General features: G+C 44.2%; 1 protein-coding gene across 2 annotated transcripts in view; it reads left to right on the top strand.

Annotated features, from left to right (window-relative positions):
* Window positions 1-16,338, top strand: part of LOC309553391 (potassium channel subfamily T member 2-like) — a 422,810-nt gene extending 406,472 nt beyond the window's left edge. For both annotated transcript variants that reach the window (XM_082254566.1, XM_082254567.1), the window contains exons 27-30: window positions 3,023-3,151; window positions 8,442-8,751; window positions 12,732-12,816; window positions 15,459-16,338. In XM_082254566.1, the coding sequence (XP_082110692.1) occupies window positions 3,023-3,151; window positions 8,442-8,751; window positions 12,732-12,816; window positions 15,459-15,570 (636 nt within the window). In that variant the 3' untranslated portion in view covers window positions 15,571-16,338. The remainder of the gene's footprint in view (window positions 1-3,022; window positions 3,152-8,441; window positions 8,752-12,731; window positions 12,817-15,458) is intronic.
* Window positions 16,339-18,253: the final 1,915 nt, after the last annotated feature.

Raw genomic sequence — 18,253 nt, 5'->3', positions numbered from 1 at the left:
ATCATCTGAAAATGGAAAGAGTATGGCACAACTGCAAACCTACCAAGACATGGCCGTCCACCTAAATTGACAGGCCGGACAAGGAGAGCATTCATCAGAGAAGCAGCCAAGAGGCCCCTGGTAACTCTGGAGGAGCTGCAGAGATCCACAGCTCAGGTGAGAGAATCTTTCCAAAGGGCAACTATTAGTTGTGCTCTCCACAAATCTGGCCTTTATGGTAGAGTGACAAGAAGAAAGCCATTGTTGAAAGAAAGCCATAAGATGCCCCGTTTGCAGTTTGTGAGAATCCATGTGGGGGACACAGCAAACATGTGGAAGAAGGTGGTCTGGTCAGATGAGACCAAAATTGAACTTTTTTACTTAAAAGCAAAATGCTATGTGTGGCAGAATCACCACTGCACATCACTCTGAACACACCATCCTCACCGTGAAAGATGGTGGTGGCAGCATCATGGTGTGGAGATGTTTTTCTTCAGCAGGGACAGGGAAGCTGGCCAGAGTTGATGGGAAGATGGATGGAGCCAAATACAGGGCAATCTTAGAAGAAAACCTGTTAGAGTCTGCAAAAGACTTGAGACTGGGGTGGAGGTTCACCTTCCAGCAGGACAACGACCCTAAACATTCAGCCAGAGCTACAATGGAATGGTTTAGATCAAAGCATATTCATGTGTTAGAATGGCCCAATCTAAATTCAATTGAGAATCTGTGACAAGACTTGAAAATTGCTATTCACAGACGCTCTCCATCCAATCTGACAGAGCTTGAGCTATTTTGCAATGAAGAATGGTAAAAATTTCACTCTCTAGATGTGCAAAGCTGGTAAAGACATCCCCAAAAAGACTTGCAGCTGTAATTGCAGCGAAAGGTGGTTCTACAAAGTATTGGCTCAGGGGGGCTGAATACAAATCCACACCAGACTTTTCACAGAATTATTTGTAAAAAAATGTGAAAACCATTTCTCATTTTGCTACCACTTCACAATTATGTGCCACTTTGTGTCGGTCTATCACATAAAATCCCAATAAAATACATTACGTTTTTGGTTGTAACATGACAAAATGTGGAAAATTTAAAGGCAGGGGTCTTCAAACTATGGCCCTCCAGTTGTTCAGGAACTACAATTCCCATCATGCCCAGTCATGTCTGTGAATGTCAGAGTTTTACAATGCCTCATGGGATGTGTAGTTCCGCAACAGCTGGAGAGCCGAAGTTTGAGTATCCCTGTTTTAAGGGGTATGAATACTTTGTTCATGGCACACCAGCAGTTCATCAGGTATGAGATATGAATATTTATATTGTGCCAAGCTGGACCAATGTAAGTTTGCAATTAAAGGGATTGTAAAGGCAGAAGTTTTTTTTTTTATCCCTAATACATTCTATGCATTAAGATAAAAAAACCTTCTGTGTGCAGCAGCCCCCTTCAGCTCCCTAATACTTACCTGAGCCCGTCTTTATCCAGCGATGTTGCAGGATTCTCTAAGCTGCCTTGGACTCCTCTCCTCATTGGCAGCACGGCACTATTGGCTCCCACTGCTGTCAATCAAAATAATTTAGGCAATCACGAGACAGAGGGGGCGGGGTCAGCTCACGGCTCCGTGTCTGAATGGACACAGGGAGTTGTGACTTTGCTCCGGTGCCCCCCTGGGAGCTGCTTGTTGTGGGGGACACTCAACAGGAGGGAGGGGCCAGGAGCGCCGAAGAGGGACCTGAGAAGAGGAGGATCTGGGCTGCTCTGTGCAAAACTAACTGCCCAGAGGAGGTAAGTATAACATGTTTGTTATTTAACAAACAAAAACAAGACTGTTCAATCACTTTAAAGTGGAGTTCCACCCTATTTTTATACTTACCTCCATCTTCTCGCTCCGGGTCACCTGAAAAAGAAATGGATAATCGCATATTTTTTTTTTTTTTACTTACCTCGTAGCGAACAAAATATACTTACCTTACTTCCTTCTTCCTCCTTCCTCGGCCGCGGCCCGTCGTCACTTCCTGGCTCTGCAATGATTCCTGGGAGCTGGACGTCATAGCTCCCAGGAATCATTGCGCCTGCACCGGCCCCGACGTCAGTTCCGGGTCGCGCGCGTCATCCCCTTCTAAACAGCTTCTGGGCATGCCCAGAAGCTGTGGAGGGGCGACGCGCGCGACCCGGAAGTGACGTCGGGGCCGGCGCAGAGCATCGTGGGACCACAGAAGGCGGAAGAAGACGCCGAAGAGGACGCGCTGGCTTCAAGCTGCCCACATCTGAGATGGCAGCGCTGGACAAGACGTTTGCAAGGTAAGTATTTCGTCTTGCAGGTAAGTGCAACCCGGGACAGATCAGAGGCTAGCCATTGTGGAATGCACTAGCCCTGACTGTCCCGGGGGTATTAAAAAAAAAAAAAACAAATCCAGGGTGGAACTCCGCTTTAAGATCGTGCCTGGTGTTCAGCTTTAACAGTTGCTAAACTATTTTCTATAAACAGGATGTATTTTTACCATGTATTTATCTCCTTGCATAGAGCTTTAAAGAGAACCAGTCAACAATTGGTAATCATACAATATGGGAGCACACACAAAGTGTATAAATAACTACTATATAATAATAAAAAACAAGCATGCATCATATTAGATCTGGAACATATCTAATGCAAAATTACGTAACACTTTTAGGCCAAAAAATGAGAAGCGCGTTGCAATGTTTTAGGGGTGTAGCAAGCTCTCTAATTCAAGCAGAGTTAATGTGATAACAGTAGAAGAGCAATTGCCCACTTTGTGTTAACTGGAAACCATACAGCAGGTCCATTGGATCTACCTTTTTTTTAATATCTTGAGAACAGAAGTAAGTACGGCTCTGTAAAAAAGCTTGATATAAATCAGTGCAAGTTTTTAAAACTACTGTGGTGGGGATTGTTTTTTTCAACAAAACTAGAGAAGCTTGCATATGGTGAACACTGTGATTCTCTCCTGCTTGTGATATTACGCCCTCTGTTTTTGAAATGGGTAATCTACTGTAGTAACAGTATATGGCACTGCTTGTTCACAGCTGCAGGTGACAGAGGAGGACCTCTGGATTCGTAGCTATGGTCGGCTGTATCAGAAGCTCTGCTCCACTACTGGGGACATACCTATCGGCATTTTTCGGACTGAAACCCACATGCTGCCAGTTTCAGAGGTATACTTTGGGCCCTGCCAGCAGCAGAACCCCAAATGCATTTAAAATTGCAGTTGTGCATGTAAAGGGGGACATTTATAAAGCAATGAATATGACCCTAATCAAACATCTACTGGTGGTGCATCACTGCCATGCACATGTAAGGTTCACCTGCAGAGAATGTTTGGTGAAAATTCACTGCTTTATGAATAAGCCCCAAAGTATTTCTAAAGCATCCTTTTTTTAGCTTGATTGAATGAGGAAGAGTTCAAACCCCTGTAATTTTTTTTAATTGCTGCCTGTGTGTTCCAAAAGATGAATTAAAGCCCATATATCCTTTATTCTTGATAACAAAGTCACAACTAGCAGAAAAGAAATGGCCAATGAACCATGGCTATAATACAAATATATACATGAATAGTAAAACGTGTATAAATCATATATGGAAGCCAGTGGTGTATTTTGGTTTTGTGCTACCCTAGGCAAAACTAAAATTGGGTGCCCCCCTCCCCCTCCTATGTAAATTTGCCCCACTAATTTTTAACAGATGTGACTCCCTCCAAAATGTAAGGAATACAAGTCCCAGCATGAACCCCTGAGATCTCACAAGGGGGTGGAATAGAGAGAGGGGGGTGGTTGAGGGGGGATGAGAGAGAGGGAGGGGTGAGAGAGGGAGGGGTGAGAGAGAGAGAGAGAGAGGGAGTGAGAGAGAGAGAGAGAGAGAGAGAGAGAGGGAGGGGTGAGAGAGAGAGAGAGAGAGGGAGTGGTGAGAGAGAGGGGGGGATGAGAGAGGGAGAGAGGGGGGGATGAGAGAGAGAGAGAGAGAGAGGAGGGATGAGAGAGAGAGGGGGGGTGAGAGAGGGAGGGGTGAGAGAGAGAGAGAGAGAGAGAGAGAGAGAGAGAGAGAGAGAGAGAGAGGGAGTGAGAGAGAGAGAGAGAGGTGAAAGAGAGAGAGAGAGAGAGAGAGAGAGAGGGAGTGGTGAGAGAGAGGGGGGATGAGAGAGAGAGGGGGGATGAGAGAGAGAGAGGAGGGATGAGAGAGAGAGGGGGGGTGAGAGAGAAGGGGGGCAATGAGAGGATGAGAGAGCGAGGGGGGGGGGGTGAGAGAGAGAGAATGGAGTGAGAGAGAGAGAAGAGGGGGGGTGAGAAAGAGAGGATGGGTTGAGAGAGGCGGCTCTAGCAACCAGTGGCCAATAGTGCCTCAGGTGGAGGGGGGGGGGTAGCTTTTGGGCAGCTTTTTTGCTGCCCCCCCTGCAAAGTGCTGCCCTAGGCCTGAGCCTTGTCGGCCTAGGCCAAAATACAGCACTGATGGAAGCATAAGATGAGCAAAAAACTCATGAGTGTGCCACTGTGGCATAGGAACAAATGGATGTACAAATAATACGTTATATCAATTATAAGATAAAAATCAGGTTAACCTAAAATCACATGATCTTCACTAGAAAAATGAATGTAGAAAAAAAATCTATTTTACTACCTAGATAGATAGATAATATATACAGTATCTATATAAAAGCAAAAATCATATATAGAAAAAGAAAAATTCCACATAAAAAAATTCAAAATATAAATACTGTATATAGAAAAAGGATAGACAGCAAGCATAATATTAGTAATATGGTTACATTTGAAAACTCATCTCACTATCAAGCATAAAATCACGATCGGATTAGGGAACTCCTGATTAGAGGGAGCTTGTATTTAACTCAATGAATTTCTACATTTGAATCATTTTGAGTAAAACACTAACTCCCTCTAGTGGACTGCACATTAATTATGAGTTTCTCAATCTAATCTGGTGATTTTATGTTTGGTTTTGTCTTTATTTATAGATCATTTTTTATTTATATATGTAATGTTTTATATAATTTTTTTTAACAGTTATCTTTTGAGTGAATATCATGTGATTTTTTTAAATATCTGTAGCACCCTCCTAGATAGGTGCTAGGTAGGGAGAGTAGTTTTGGCTCTGCCTGCCTATCAGGAGAGCAGCAGGTAAAACATAGCTGCACTCTGCTTATCACGAGAGCATTATCACTAGTTGGGCCTGTTCAGTGTGTCTGATGTGTGATTCACCTGGGCTGAGGGAGTGTCCCCACTGTGTCCAATAGGGAGGCCTGTTGGACAGTGGAAGAAACACAGCCAGTGACACACAGGCTTTTGTAGCTGTCACAGTGGGTTGGTACAGACAAGTGGTGCATCCTGGGATATGCTATAAAAGCCAAGGACACATGTGGCAGGGTGTCTTTGGGCGGGAAGCCAAGTCCCAGAAGGAGGGTGACAGCTGTCTCCTCTTCTGAAGCTGTGGAAGGTGGTCACAGGCAGTCGGCCTAGTGAACCAGAAAGTGTGGCTGAAGCCAGAGGTCCAGTGGAAGCTGACTAGGGGAGTTGGAGGCAACTCCCCTAGTGTAGTTGGAAAAACAGTGTCTGTGAGTACAGAACAACTTGCCCAGGGGACCACTCCAGAGGCTAGAGTCAGCTGATGGGTGTCAGCACACAGGCAGTGAGAGTAAAGGGGGTGCCAAGTTAGAACCCTCAAGAGAATAAACAAGCAGGAACCTTTAAAGTATCTTCACTTCAGTGGCAAGGTGAAGCAGCGGCCTTGCAGCATTCTACAGTTAGCTGTCCTCAAGACTGTCAATAGTTAATAGTTGGAGTATCCCACTCATCCCTTCTTCTATCCAATAAAAACACAAAAATAATATCCCCTGGATTGATTATTGACTGAGCCAAGGACTTTCATTGCTGTTTATCTGCTATCAGTTGCTAAGGGTAACCCAGGGGAATCCAGAAAGTGTATTCTTAGCAGTCCTCTAGGGGGCAGTGCTACATTTGGGGGCTCGTCCAGGATATCGCCCTGGGTTACTGGAATGGTTGCTAATGGCCAGGACCGAAGAAAATTTCTGAAAATGTGTTCTAATGCTCAAGTGGAGTGCTCTAGGGCAGTCCTCTAAGGGGCAGTGCCACATATACTTTGTGACTGATATGAAATATTATTTGTATATCCATTTGTAGAATGCAACGGAGGAAATACGTCAAGCCCATCTGCTCCATTGCCCCTGCCTGATGAATGGGAAAAAAACTAACTGGTACCTCATGACCAAAGTTAAACGGTTAATCCACCCAAACAGATAGCTCAGTTTTTGTTAAGCTGGTGGAGAATTAAAGCTTGACTCAGGGCTGTTATTAAAGCGGAGTTCCGGCCACAAAAACATTTTTTCAATGAACATACCCCCGGGACAGTCAGGGCTAGTACATTCCACAATGGCTAGCCTCTGATCTGTCCCGGTTCGCACTTACCTGCAAGAAGAAATACTCACTTATAAAATTTGTTCTACAGCGTTGCCATCTCTGTTGTGGGCAGCTGAAGCCAGCGCGATCCTCTTCTGCGTCCTCTTCCGTGTCTTCTTCTCCCAGAATGCGCCTGCCCCGGCCCCTCTCGTCACTTCCGGTGCGGCGCCGCATTCCTACACAGCTTCTGGGCATGCCCAGAAGCTGTTTAGCATGGAATGCGGCGTCGCACCGGAAGTGACGAGCGGGGCCGGTGCCGTCGCATTGATTCCTGGGAGCGATGACGTTCAGCTCCCAGGAATCATTGCAAACCGCAAGTGGTGGCGCGGGCCGCGGCCACAGAGGGAGGAAGTGGAAAATAGGTGAGTATTTCTTTCTACAATTACAAGGTCAGTAAAAAATAAATAAATAATCCTAACTATCCAATTCCTTTTCAGGTGAAGAAGAGCAAGCGGATGGCAACAAAATCGATTAGGTCGATTTTGTGGCCGGAACTCCGCTTTAAATGTACCTATGCAGTAGGTCTCCCATACACTGCATTGGTTAAATTCTCACTTGGTTAGGGGGAAAGAATAAGTACAATTACTTACCTTATTCCTCGCTCCTGCAGGCTTCTTCTCTTCATACAACCACCTTCCATTGCTGCTTTACTTCGCTTTGTCTTCACATACAATGCAGGACCAGCAGCCCTGCATTGTATGGGAGGATGGTGAAGGCCCACCCAAAACTCAGAACCTTAGGCTGGCCATACACTATACAATTTTCTTGTTCAACTTTCCTTTAGATTTACCAAAACCATGTAATATTAGGTCAAACCTAAACACTTTCAATTTGTATGCAGTCAGGCAGGCCCTTGCACTACATAGTTTAAGGTAAATCTAAAGGAAATGGAATAAGAAAATTGTATAGTGTATGGCCAGCCTTAGACAGCAGATAAATTCACCAGCTGCCAGGGGAGCAAGGAATCAGGTATTTGTTTTTTCCCTTCTCCACCACTTACAGCCAAAAGAGCATTTTACCATGCAGTTCAGGATTGGCCCCACTGCATAAAGCAGTTTGGTGTTGGGTTTTTATACCACCTTTCTGTTCTTTATAAATTTCTTGAAGAACATTTTCTGGAGAGACCTCTAGGCTTCCAGGTCTGCACATCTACTGTGTTCATTATGATGGGTTTCCCCTCTCTCTGGAAGCTTATTTTTTTTTTGTATAATAGAGAATGTAACCAGAGGTGCTGGAACACACACAGGTGGGTGTAAACACACAATACCCAGGTGGTGTCATGAATTATGACATACAAGAAACCAGGCTCCACCTGTAACTATCACTTTTAGGTGAACTGGCCCTTTAAATTTACAAATAAGGACTGATACTGATAGGGGCCTTTCACACGGGCGTTCCGTATGTCCGCAAATCATCCTATTTTTTTGCGGATGATTTACGGACATAATGTATGTCAATGGCATTGCGGATGTCAGTGGATGACTATCCGCTGACATCCGATTTTCGTCCTTTCAGTTCTGTTCCGTTTTTTGGAACGGAACAGAACCCTATTTTTCCTCCGTTAAAAAAACGGAAAGGAAGCAAAATCGGATGTCAGCGGTGTCATCCGCTGACATCCGCAATGCCCATAGACTTACATTATGTCCGTATATCCTCCGCAAACGGATGGGATTATATGCGGACATATGGAGCGGATGACACAAGTGTCATCCGCTCCGTGAAAAAAAAAAAAAAGGACCGGAGCGGAGCCAAAATACTGAACGGCCGTGTGAAAGAGCCCAAAATTAAACTCTTCTTCTCTAAGGAAATGTTAATAAATGTCCCTTTTTTTTACATTCTAAAGAAAGCAAATAAGAGAAGGTTGTCTTTTGGGTTTACATACACTTTAGCTCTTCCCTGTTTGTGTGAATGCATGGCTTATTGGGAGTTGATCTTGCTGCTCATTGCCTTGATGAATGGAGGAATTGATCTATGAAAGTGAACGAATGCTCTCATACACAAAACTTCTCTATTATTGCAGTCACAGGTCTCTATAAGTGTGGAGGACTATGAAGACACAAGAGAGACTCGTTGGGGAGACACAATCCAAAGCCGAGGCCCACACCGCAACTCCACCTCTAGCGACCAGTCTGATCACCCATTACTGCGCCGGAAGAGTATGCAATGGGCTAGAAGGCTAAGTCGTAAAGGAGCAAAGCAACCTGGGAAATCAGCTTCTGAAAGAATCAGCCAGCAGAGAATGAGCCTCTACAGGCGGTCAGAACGGCAGGAGCTCAATGCGTTGGTGAAGACCAGGATGAAGCATCTGGGCCTTTCCACAGCAGCATACAGTAAGAGACACACACAGGCTACAGAGTTTTTTTTTTTTGGAGGGTGCATGTAATTAGCACAGGGCCAATAAGCACTGTCTAGACAGAGGGCAAGGGGTCCTGCAGCCTCATGGGACAGCCAGAGGAGAATAAAAACTCCTCTTACAAGTTTTAACCAGTACTCGGCCGGACACTGATAGAAGTCACAAGACTGCTATACAGTAAACCCCCTTCCATCGCGGGGGTTACGTTCTGGACCCACCCGCGAAAAGTGAAAATCCGCGAAATAGAAAAACCCTATTAAAATACACTGTAGGCATGTTTTTTTTACTGTCACTGTACGTGTAAAAGCATTTTGAGGTCTTTAAACACACTTTTAAAACAATAGAAACTCATTTAAACACATAAAAGATACTTAGAGACAGAGCAAGAGCTATGGAAAACACAAAAATATTACATTTTTAATGATTTATATAGTAAAATAACATTACAGAAAAAAAACGCAATATACCGGAACCGCAAAAACTGAACCGCAATGGAGCGGTGGTTTACTGTATACTGCTGATGGAAAAAGGTATTTAGCACTTTATAATTACTAAAATAATTGCATTACTATGTTCTGTGTACTTTGGGAGACCATATATAGTGAATGCAGGGTCCTGGGTTTAGTAACACATTAATACTAAGCTGTATTACCACCTTCATTACCAGGCCATTTTCCTGTGTTGTGAGGGTTTGACTGACAAATACTCAGTCGTGCAACGCTGTAACAAAATAATTTTAAAACAATTTTGTTAAGACAGATAGAGCTTTCTATTAGTAATATTTAATAGCCAATGTTATATTTTTATTATATAAAAAAAAGACCAAAAAAAATGTTCCCCTTACTTTCTATTATAAAACATATCAAATACAAAATGACAAAACAGTACAAAAATGTCCCAAATTTCCCTTTTTTGAAAAGTAGACACTCCAATGGAATCTTGTTTTTTTCCACAACTTTCTGAAAATGTGGAAACATGCTGGTATTAAAACATGGAGTTTGATAATGGTGCACTTGATACAATGCATACAGGTCATGCACAGAGGGAGGAATAGGTGAAGGGGTTAATGTACAGGGCATATACAATGGGAGGATGGCAGTGAAGGGGTTCATTTTCAGATGTGCAGAATAGAGGGAGGTGAAGGGGTTAATAAAGGGCCACTTCAGAGACACAATGGAGATCAGATGTACAGAAAAGGAGGGTGGCAAAAGGGTTAAAATGATCCCACTATCAAATGAAACTCTGAATGTTGCTGCCTTTGATTTTCTACTAATGAATTATTGACTTGTTCATTTATTAGTTCCTCTTTCCTACCCTTTCTCCATTGTAATAGGAAGGGTGTGGGTGGGTGCAGCAGCATTAACACATACTCCATAAGTAATGGAGAACTTGTATTAACCAAAGATAAACAGTTCAAACAATCTGGCAGAAGTCAGGCCAACCGGGAACACTCACAATTGTCACAGCGTGTAGCAGAGCAAATCTCAGCTGAGATGACAGCGTCTGTCTTGAGGGGGAGAATGCGGCCTGGCCGTCCAAGCACTAGCGGGGAGACTTCCGAGAGTGGCGTGTCCCTTCACTTTCCATTGTTGTCTGGAACCTTTCCCTGCCGATATCAGATTCCCTTACAGACGTGCAACCTGTTTCTATGCTGTCCACATACAAAATGTGTGCCAAACCCAGGAGGCAGGGTCTTAAATAGGCTCTGCCTGACCAAAAATGGCCAGAGTCACATAGGCCGTCGGTTTTCAACTGAATCACTGTCCCAGTGACCCAGAAAACCATAGGGAAACCATGTTCTCTTCTGCTGCATTGCTGCTGCAGATGAGTGCCACCTGTAGTGGAAAAAAGAGACTGTTCCTGCCTATGGGGGGGGTTATAATGTAAATGCTAGTCTGTTTATATTTGTGATCACTGTGATCACAAGGTAGAGAGCCACTCGGATCAGCTCTGTGTGCTGTATACTGTATGTGATCTAAGCCATCCAATGATAGCTTGGTTCAGAGCTATTAATGGGTGCACTGAATGATTTTTGCAATGTTATTTGAAAATGAAAATGAGCAACCACTCCTGCAGCATTTTTAGACATATGGCGGTATGTACGCGAGTAGTTAAAGAAGGACTGTACAGTCAGATGATAACACGTATGATCAGTTTTTCACATACAGGATAGATCTGAGTAACATATAGCCTATCCCTCCTACCACAGGGTGACAGGAGGAGCTATGTGACATGGAGTCTGTCCCTCCCACCACAGGGTGACACCACCCAGGAGGAACTATGTGACATGAATTCTGTCTCTCCCACCACAGGGTGATACCACCCAGGAGGAACTATGTGACATGAAGTCTGTCCCCCCCACCACAGGGTGATACCACCCAGGAGGAACTATGTCACGTGAAGTCTGTCCCCCCACCACAGGGTGATACCACCCAGGAGGAACTATGTCACGTGAAGTCTGGTTCTCCCCCCAACAAGGTGACATGGGCAGAAGGAGTTATGTGATGGAGAGTCTGTTCCTCCAACCACAAGGTGACACAGACAGGAGGAGCTATGTGATATGAAGTCTGTCCCTCCCACCACAGGGTGATACCACCCAGGAGGAACTATGTCACGTGAAGTCTGTCCCTCCCATCACAGAGTGATACCACCCAGGAGGAACTATGTCACGTGAAGTCTGTCCCCCCACCACAGGGTGATACCACCCAGGAGGAACTATGTCACGTGAAGTCTGGTTCTCCCCCCAACAGGGTGACATGGGCAGAAGGAGTTATGTGATGGAGAGTCTGTTCCTCCAACCACAAGGTGACACAGACAGGAGGAGCTATGTGATATAAAGTCTGTCCCTCCCACCACAGGGTGACACCACCCAGGAGGAACTATGTGACATGAATTCTGTCTCTCCCACCACAGGGTGATACCACCCAGGAGGAACTATGTGACATGAAGTCTGTCCCCCCCACCACAGGGTGATACCACCCAGGAGGAACTATGTCACGTGAAGTCTGTCCCCCCACCACAGGGTGATACCACCCAGGAGGAACTATGTCACGTGAAGTCTGGTTCTCCCCCCAACAAGGTGACATGGGCAGAAGGAGTTATGTGATGGAGAGTCTGTTCCTCCAACCACAAGGTCACACAGACAGGAGGAGCTATGTGATATGAAGTCTGTCCCTCCCACCACAGGGTGATGCCACCCAGGAGGAACTATGTCACGTGAAGTCTGTCCCTCCCATCACAGAGTGATACCACCCAGGAGGAACTATGTCACGTGAAGTCTGTCCCCCCACCACAGGGTGATACCACCCAGGAGGAACTATGTCATGTGAAGTCTGGTTCTCCCCCCAACAGGGTGACATGGGCAGAAGGAGTTATGTGATGGAGAGTCTGTTCCTCCAACCACAAGGTGACACAGACAGGAGGAGCTATGTGATATGAAGTCTGTCCCTCCCACCACAGGGTGATTCCACCCAGGAGGAACTATGTCACGTGAAGTCTGTCCCTCCCATCACAGGGTGATACCACCCAGGAGGAACTATGTTACGTGAAGTCTGTCCTTCCCCCCCTCAGGATGACATGGGCAGAAGGAGTTATGTGATAGAGAGTCTGTCCCTCCCACCATAAGGTGACACAGACCGGAGGAGCTATGTGACATGAAGTCTGTCCTCCCACTACAGAATGACACAGAGATGGAGGAGCAATGAATATGAAGTCTGTCTCTTCTGCCAGAGGGTGGCAGGGATGGAAAGAGCTATGTAGTCTGTCCCTCCAACCACAGGATGACCCCACCTATGGGAAGCTATGTAACATGAAGTCTGTCCTACTTACCGCAGGGTGACACAGACAGGAGGAGCTTTTTTTTTTCCTAATGTGTGTATACTGTACTGTATATATATATTTTATTATCTATTATTATTACTATTATTTTTTTAACTACTGTTTCTCTCTTTCATGTAGTGGACATAATGGATACAGACAATTCACTATCTTATATTCTTATAAATCCTCCTCCGGATACAAAGCTGGAACTTAATGATGTTGTGTAAGTCTCATATTCTTCTCTTAGTTCATCACTGTGCCATTCATTTTTAGGTTTTAGCTAAGTATATCATTGGGTGATGCTGTGTACCAGGTGCTGCTTTAGAGCTACTAAAGTTGGAGATGGAAACCATGCAGTTGGCTATTCAGAAGAAGGACTGCAATATAAATGCTGGCCATCCATGGAGCCCACGATTAATGCAGCATAATGCAGCTTGGTGGTAGGTTTAATATGTCCATTTGGGGTTCAGTGTTTCATTAGCTACCTAATCCTCCATTCAGACTTCAGATGGCAGCCAACCCTGTTTCAAGAAAATACAATGATTTCATTGTTTCAGGTAGTAATTTCCCCAAAGGAAGGGCAGAAGAGCCTCTATTTACTTGTGGCTGGGTCATGCAGCATCTGAGGTCTTAGTTTAGTCATCTTAGTAGATGGTTTAGATCTAAAGCATTGCTGAACTACATAGATGAACATATTTGCCATTCTCTGCCTTATCTGAACCCAACAGCTCAGACCACCAGCTCACCTTCTCATAGCCAAAGGTCCCTCATTCCCCCCTGTATTACCCATTTTGAAGGATACCAACTCTCATTGATGATTCTCTAATCATTTATTATCTGAAGGCAGCCAGTGAAGTGACATTTCTTCCATTCTGGTTCCATATTGGTGGCACCTGTAGGTGGGACTGAGTGCTGTACCATTTTGCAGATGGAAATGCCTCACTGGTTTCCTTTAGCACGTTCTCTACTCAAACTAATAGAAGAGACAAAATCTACTTGTAAAGAAAGTACGGTACTCTATATACAACATAAAACCTTTTTCTCTTCCAGATTGCCTTTTGCTTTTCTGAGTCTTTCTTTTTTCGTCTCTCTGATTTCTGGTAACATCTACCTATTCCAATATTATGTCTTTTGCATGATGTTCTGAGGTTTCTCAGTATCTTTAGGAGCGCTTTAAAAAAAATGGTCTCATCTGGTCTTGGAATATCTTTCATGTCTTGTCTGCTTCTCTTTGCCTCCTGTTTTTTCTCCTGACAATTTTTTTCTTGTCTCCTTGAGTTTCATCTTGTGGTTTCATATTTTGTACTTTGAAGCTATTGTAGCGCTCACCCTCCAGAAATCCACTGAATTGTATTAGGTCCCTTCTGCCTTGCAGCTGTGAGGACCCACCCTTACCTCAACCCGTGAACACTGTCACACCTGTAATACATTTTGAATAGGCTTTATTTAAAGACAAAGCCCTAAAAAGGAATAAGTTACTTAGAAAATAGCTTTCAATGAATATTAAGCAATGCAGGTACCTTATTATACACAGTACAATAATATGAATTACTTAGGAATAGCAGTACACCCTACCTACTGCAGAGATGCCCTACCTAAACACTAGCCAGTGGGACAATGTAGGGAGTTTGTTGGCGATGGGGGCCTATTACTTTGGAGTGCTCAGCTATCTAAACCAGATGGTGGCCAGAGGCCTCTCACCGATGACTCCAGTTCTGGTCCTGAGTGGTCCCTCGGTGGCTGACGAAAGAGTCCTCCCTCTCAAGCCAGCTCTCTGCAGCTGTAGCAGGTGGTAGTAATTAGAACAAATTGTCTCTCTTGATAACTGGAACCAGAGCCCCTGGTAAGCAGGTAACACAGTCCCTCCAATATGGGACCTGGTCCTCATCAGTACAACCTGGGGACCCAGGCAGCTGACAAGCAGCAGGAAGGGGGTTGTAGACAAGAGGGGGGTAATCCCTGAAAACAATCCCCCTGTGGCACTCCCTGCAGCACAGCAAGCTTCTTCTTCTTTCCCTCATGCCGGCATTCAGCTGCTGCAGGGGAGCTACAGGGGGATCAGTTCTAGTAATTTTCCCCTCCAATCATCCCCCTGTCCACAATCCAACTCCTCCCTTTTACTGCAGCTTCAATCCCCTGGTATGCTGCCCCACCCCACAGTGCTGCTGACTTCTTCTCCTCTTCCTCCCACCATCTGCCATCTGCTGTGGGCAAATAGGGGGATTGTTTCAGGATGGAGAGAGCGATGGGGGTGGTAAACATGTCATTTAACTATTTAAACACCGTTTAGAGTCAGGGATTGCACACTGAAGAGGTGTCCTTCTGTAGCTTCATATACATTTGAACAATATGTGCAAAAAAAACATCTATGCTATTTTTAGGGTCATTGTCCTGGCTAGCTGGGTTGAATACAGGGAACCAATTGATAGTCTGAACCTGGATGAATTAGACTGATCGGTGTGGTTCACCGATTGATTCACAAACAAAATTATCCTCTTAGTGAACCGGTAAAGTTCATCTTTTGTTGCAGAGGGCCCTCCTCAAAGAATCATGGGCTCCTACCTATCCATTCTAGAATTAGCCAATAGCCAGAGTTTTTTCATCTCGCCAATCAGATTGAAACCTGCCTTTTGAAGTTTGAATGTGATTGAACTTCGGGAAGTACAATCCCAATGGTCCTGTGAGGTGCTCTTTGAATTCTGGTTGTAGTAGGGAACAGAGAATGTGGATGAGTGTAAACCCATTTGGGTGATATTTCGGTCTGTAGTTTAGCTGCATTGTTTGCTAGATAGCATTAATGACTGACAGGATTTATCTGTTGGCTGGGATAGCTGTTTAATACTATACTACACATTCTTTTTGCAGCTACCTGATCCGTCCTGATCCACTGACCCTCGCTCCCGGCAATGCCAGAAAGGCCAGCGTAACGCGAACTGAGGTTCCGGTTTATAATACCAAGGATAGCACTCATCTATGAACCATAATCAGGGAGATGAAGAGAAGACTATAAGAAGAAGATGTGAGGAAGCAAAGCCTCCTGTGAGCCAAGGATTCCGTGTCCATTTTGATTCCATCGCCACCTCCCGTCCAAACACGGGAAACCTGTGTACACGGCTTCTTGCTGCATATATTCCATGGCTTGCTTTAGCGCCTTCTATTTCTTTCTCTAACTTCTCCTGTGTTGTCAGCTCCTTGATGAAGACTATAAGGAAGGCTATGGTATGGAGCAAAATAAGGGAGGTGGAATTTGACTAGTTATGTATAATGATTACCAAGTCTCAGACATGCCAAGTACCGTAATTCTTTCCATTTGCTCAGGTCTAAAGTTGCACTACAGTAGCCATAGAGTATATCATGTCAAACCTATAAAGTAAATTTTAGGTCCTACTAAAACAGGTTTTATAATTTAAAGTTTGATCTTATCAGACTCAATATAAAAACTGAACAGGTCCTGCCTTTTTTAGCCTCAGCAGTGTAAAATCTTTTATAAGGGTCCATATATCTTTATCCCAAAGACAAGACTATGGTCTGCACATGAAGTCCAGGTCCAGGTTGGTATGCTGACCTTTGTACAAGTGGTATAGTGTCACTTTTTTTTTATGTGCTAGTGGTAGATTTAGCAAATGACTTAAAGGTAGTTCTAAATAGCAGTTGATCACCATTTGTTAAGTCTTTACCACTCTATTTAACTCTGCTTATATTGTTTCTAAAGTAGGTGGGGGTGGAGCACGCATTAGCCAATCAGATAATCAGAGTGCTGGTTGTGAATGCTAAATAAGTATAAGTGTAAGACCTGGCAGACCTGTATTTCATGTTTTATTGATAGGTTTGAGAAAGACAATGAATTCAAGATAGACAAATTAAAATTAATTATTTCCTCTAGTATCTTTGCACAAAAACATTAATCAAGCCAACTTGTACAGCTTAACTATCAAAGATCAGGGGTTTAATCATGTGAAATATTCCCCAGATTTATGTTACGTATCTACCCTCTTTATTTGATTCTTGAGATAAACCCAGCACTTAAATCCCAGATGTTTCCTACCATAAAGGAACTGATCTTAAATTGAGCCATTTCTTGTATATAGGTCCAGATGATTATATATTATGAGTATATGTAATTCATTTTGATGCTAAATACCATAGGATAAATTGTTCCATGTATCGGAGTTTGGTGGTGCAGGAAGATTGTGCATCTCATCCTTCCCTACTTAATGATATACCTATATTTTTACACTTCTGCAATAAGAAAGATTGTTATATTTTGATAGAATTTGCAATATGGGGATGGTAGTCCATGTTGGAAGTGGTTATGGGATGCGTTGCAGTATCTGCTGGGGGTAGCGGTTGAGTATAATGCTATTATGGAGGTTTTCTTTGAATACAACCAGTTATCATTAATACATGTACACATATTTTCTCCTTATATTTTGTTAGGTAACATGATGCACTGTTAATGGTGTTGTGCAAGTGAAGGAAAAATGGTTTTGTCTAGGGAGGAATGGCAGTGGGGCACCAATGGGAGAGAGATGGAGAATTGTAGAAAAGAAAGCTAGAACAAGAGAAAAAAGGAGAGATACAATAAAAAGGTCCTTTCGCTATTCTCTTCTTACCTTACTTCCCTTACATTCTCTTTCCATCCTTCCTATTTCCCTCCCTCCCTCCCTTTCTCCTGTATATTCCCTCTTACTTAGTCGTAAAGTACAGGACACATGATTTTTAGACTTTAAGCATGAGTTCTATGCAGCAACCTTCAGGTGATTGTACACTGGCATAAAACAGCTGCAGTGACAGTACCTCTTTTATGTAGAGAAGATGTGGGACTGTCCTATAACGTTGATTCAGGCACTGGATCCTGCATGGGCACTAACCTTGGCACATTATACATTGTGTTGAGTTAGGTGCAAGGTGCTATACAGGTCCAGGACTGTTGTCTACCAGCAGCAGCAGTGCACTGTCCCTGAAGACTCCTTTGGGGGTATGCCCATCGGGGACAACAAAGACAGGATTGGGCTAGCCCCCAACATCTTGCCCAGAGTGTGAAGAAAGCTACCGCGTTCTTTGCCCCAGGGTGTTAGTGCTTCTATGTCTTTAGCTACAGCAGAGTGCAGACTGCAACACTTTAAACAGTGTGTTACAGCCATCGAGTGGAAGCACCAGCCATTTAAATTTGTTGCCATTTTTTCCCCAGCCAGCTGCTATTGCACCTGCATGGTCTACACTGCAGTGGTTTCACTGCTCATTAGTGCTATTTTCTTCCTATTGGCATGCACACAAATCTTCAGACACCTTTCTGGGTTCAGTAGCCTATAATGCCTGGCACATAAACCTTTATCTTTCCTACTCCACAGCAGTGAAGAATGTTAGTACACCTTGGGGGATATTTTGCACTACACATAGGAGTTGGCAAGTGCAAGGCAAGGGTTCAGATTCAGATGACTTCACTTGCTCAGACCCAGCTCATGCCTCCAGGGGCGAGGTGAAAGTCTCTGTACACAGGAACATAGTGCCTTCTGTTCAGACAGACCCAGTCTGATTCCCTGCCTTCCACTGGGCATTCTGCCAGCCCTTCGGCCACTCAGGCTTTCTCCTATCTTTCTAGAGAGGATTATTTTGCCACCATGTCTGATTTTATGGGCAGGATCTCAGTCCTTTTGGAC

This window comes from Pelophylax lessonae (genome assembly GCF_965119305.1).
Source record: "Pelophylax lessonae genome assembly, chromosome: 4".
Classification (NCBI taxonomy): Eukaryota; Metazoa; Chordata; class Amphibia; order Anura; family Ranidae; genus Pelophylax; species Pelophylax lessonae.
The sequence above is the reverse complement of the archived record's forward strand: the minus strand, read 5'-3'. Positions and strand labels throughout refer to the sequence as shown.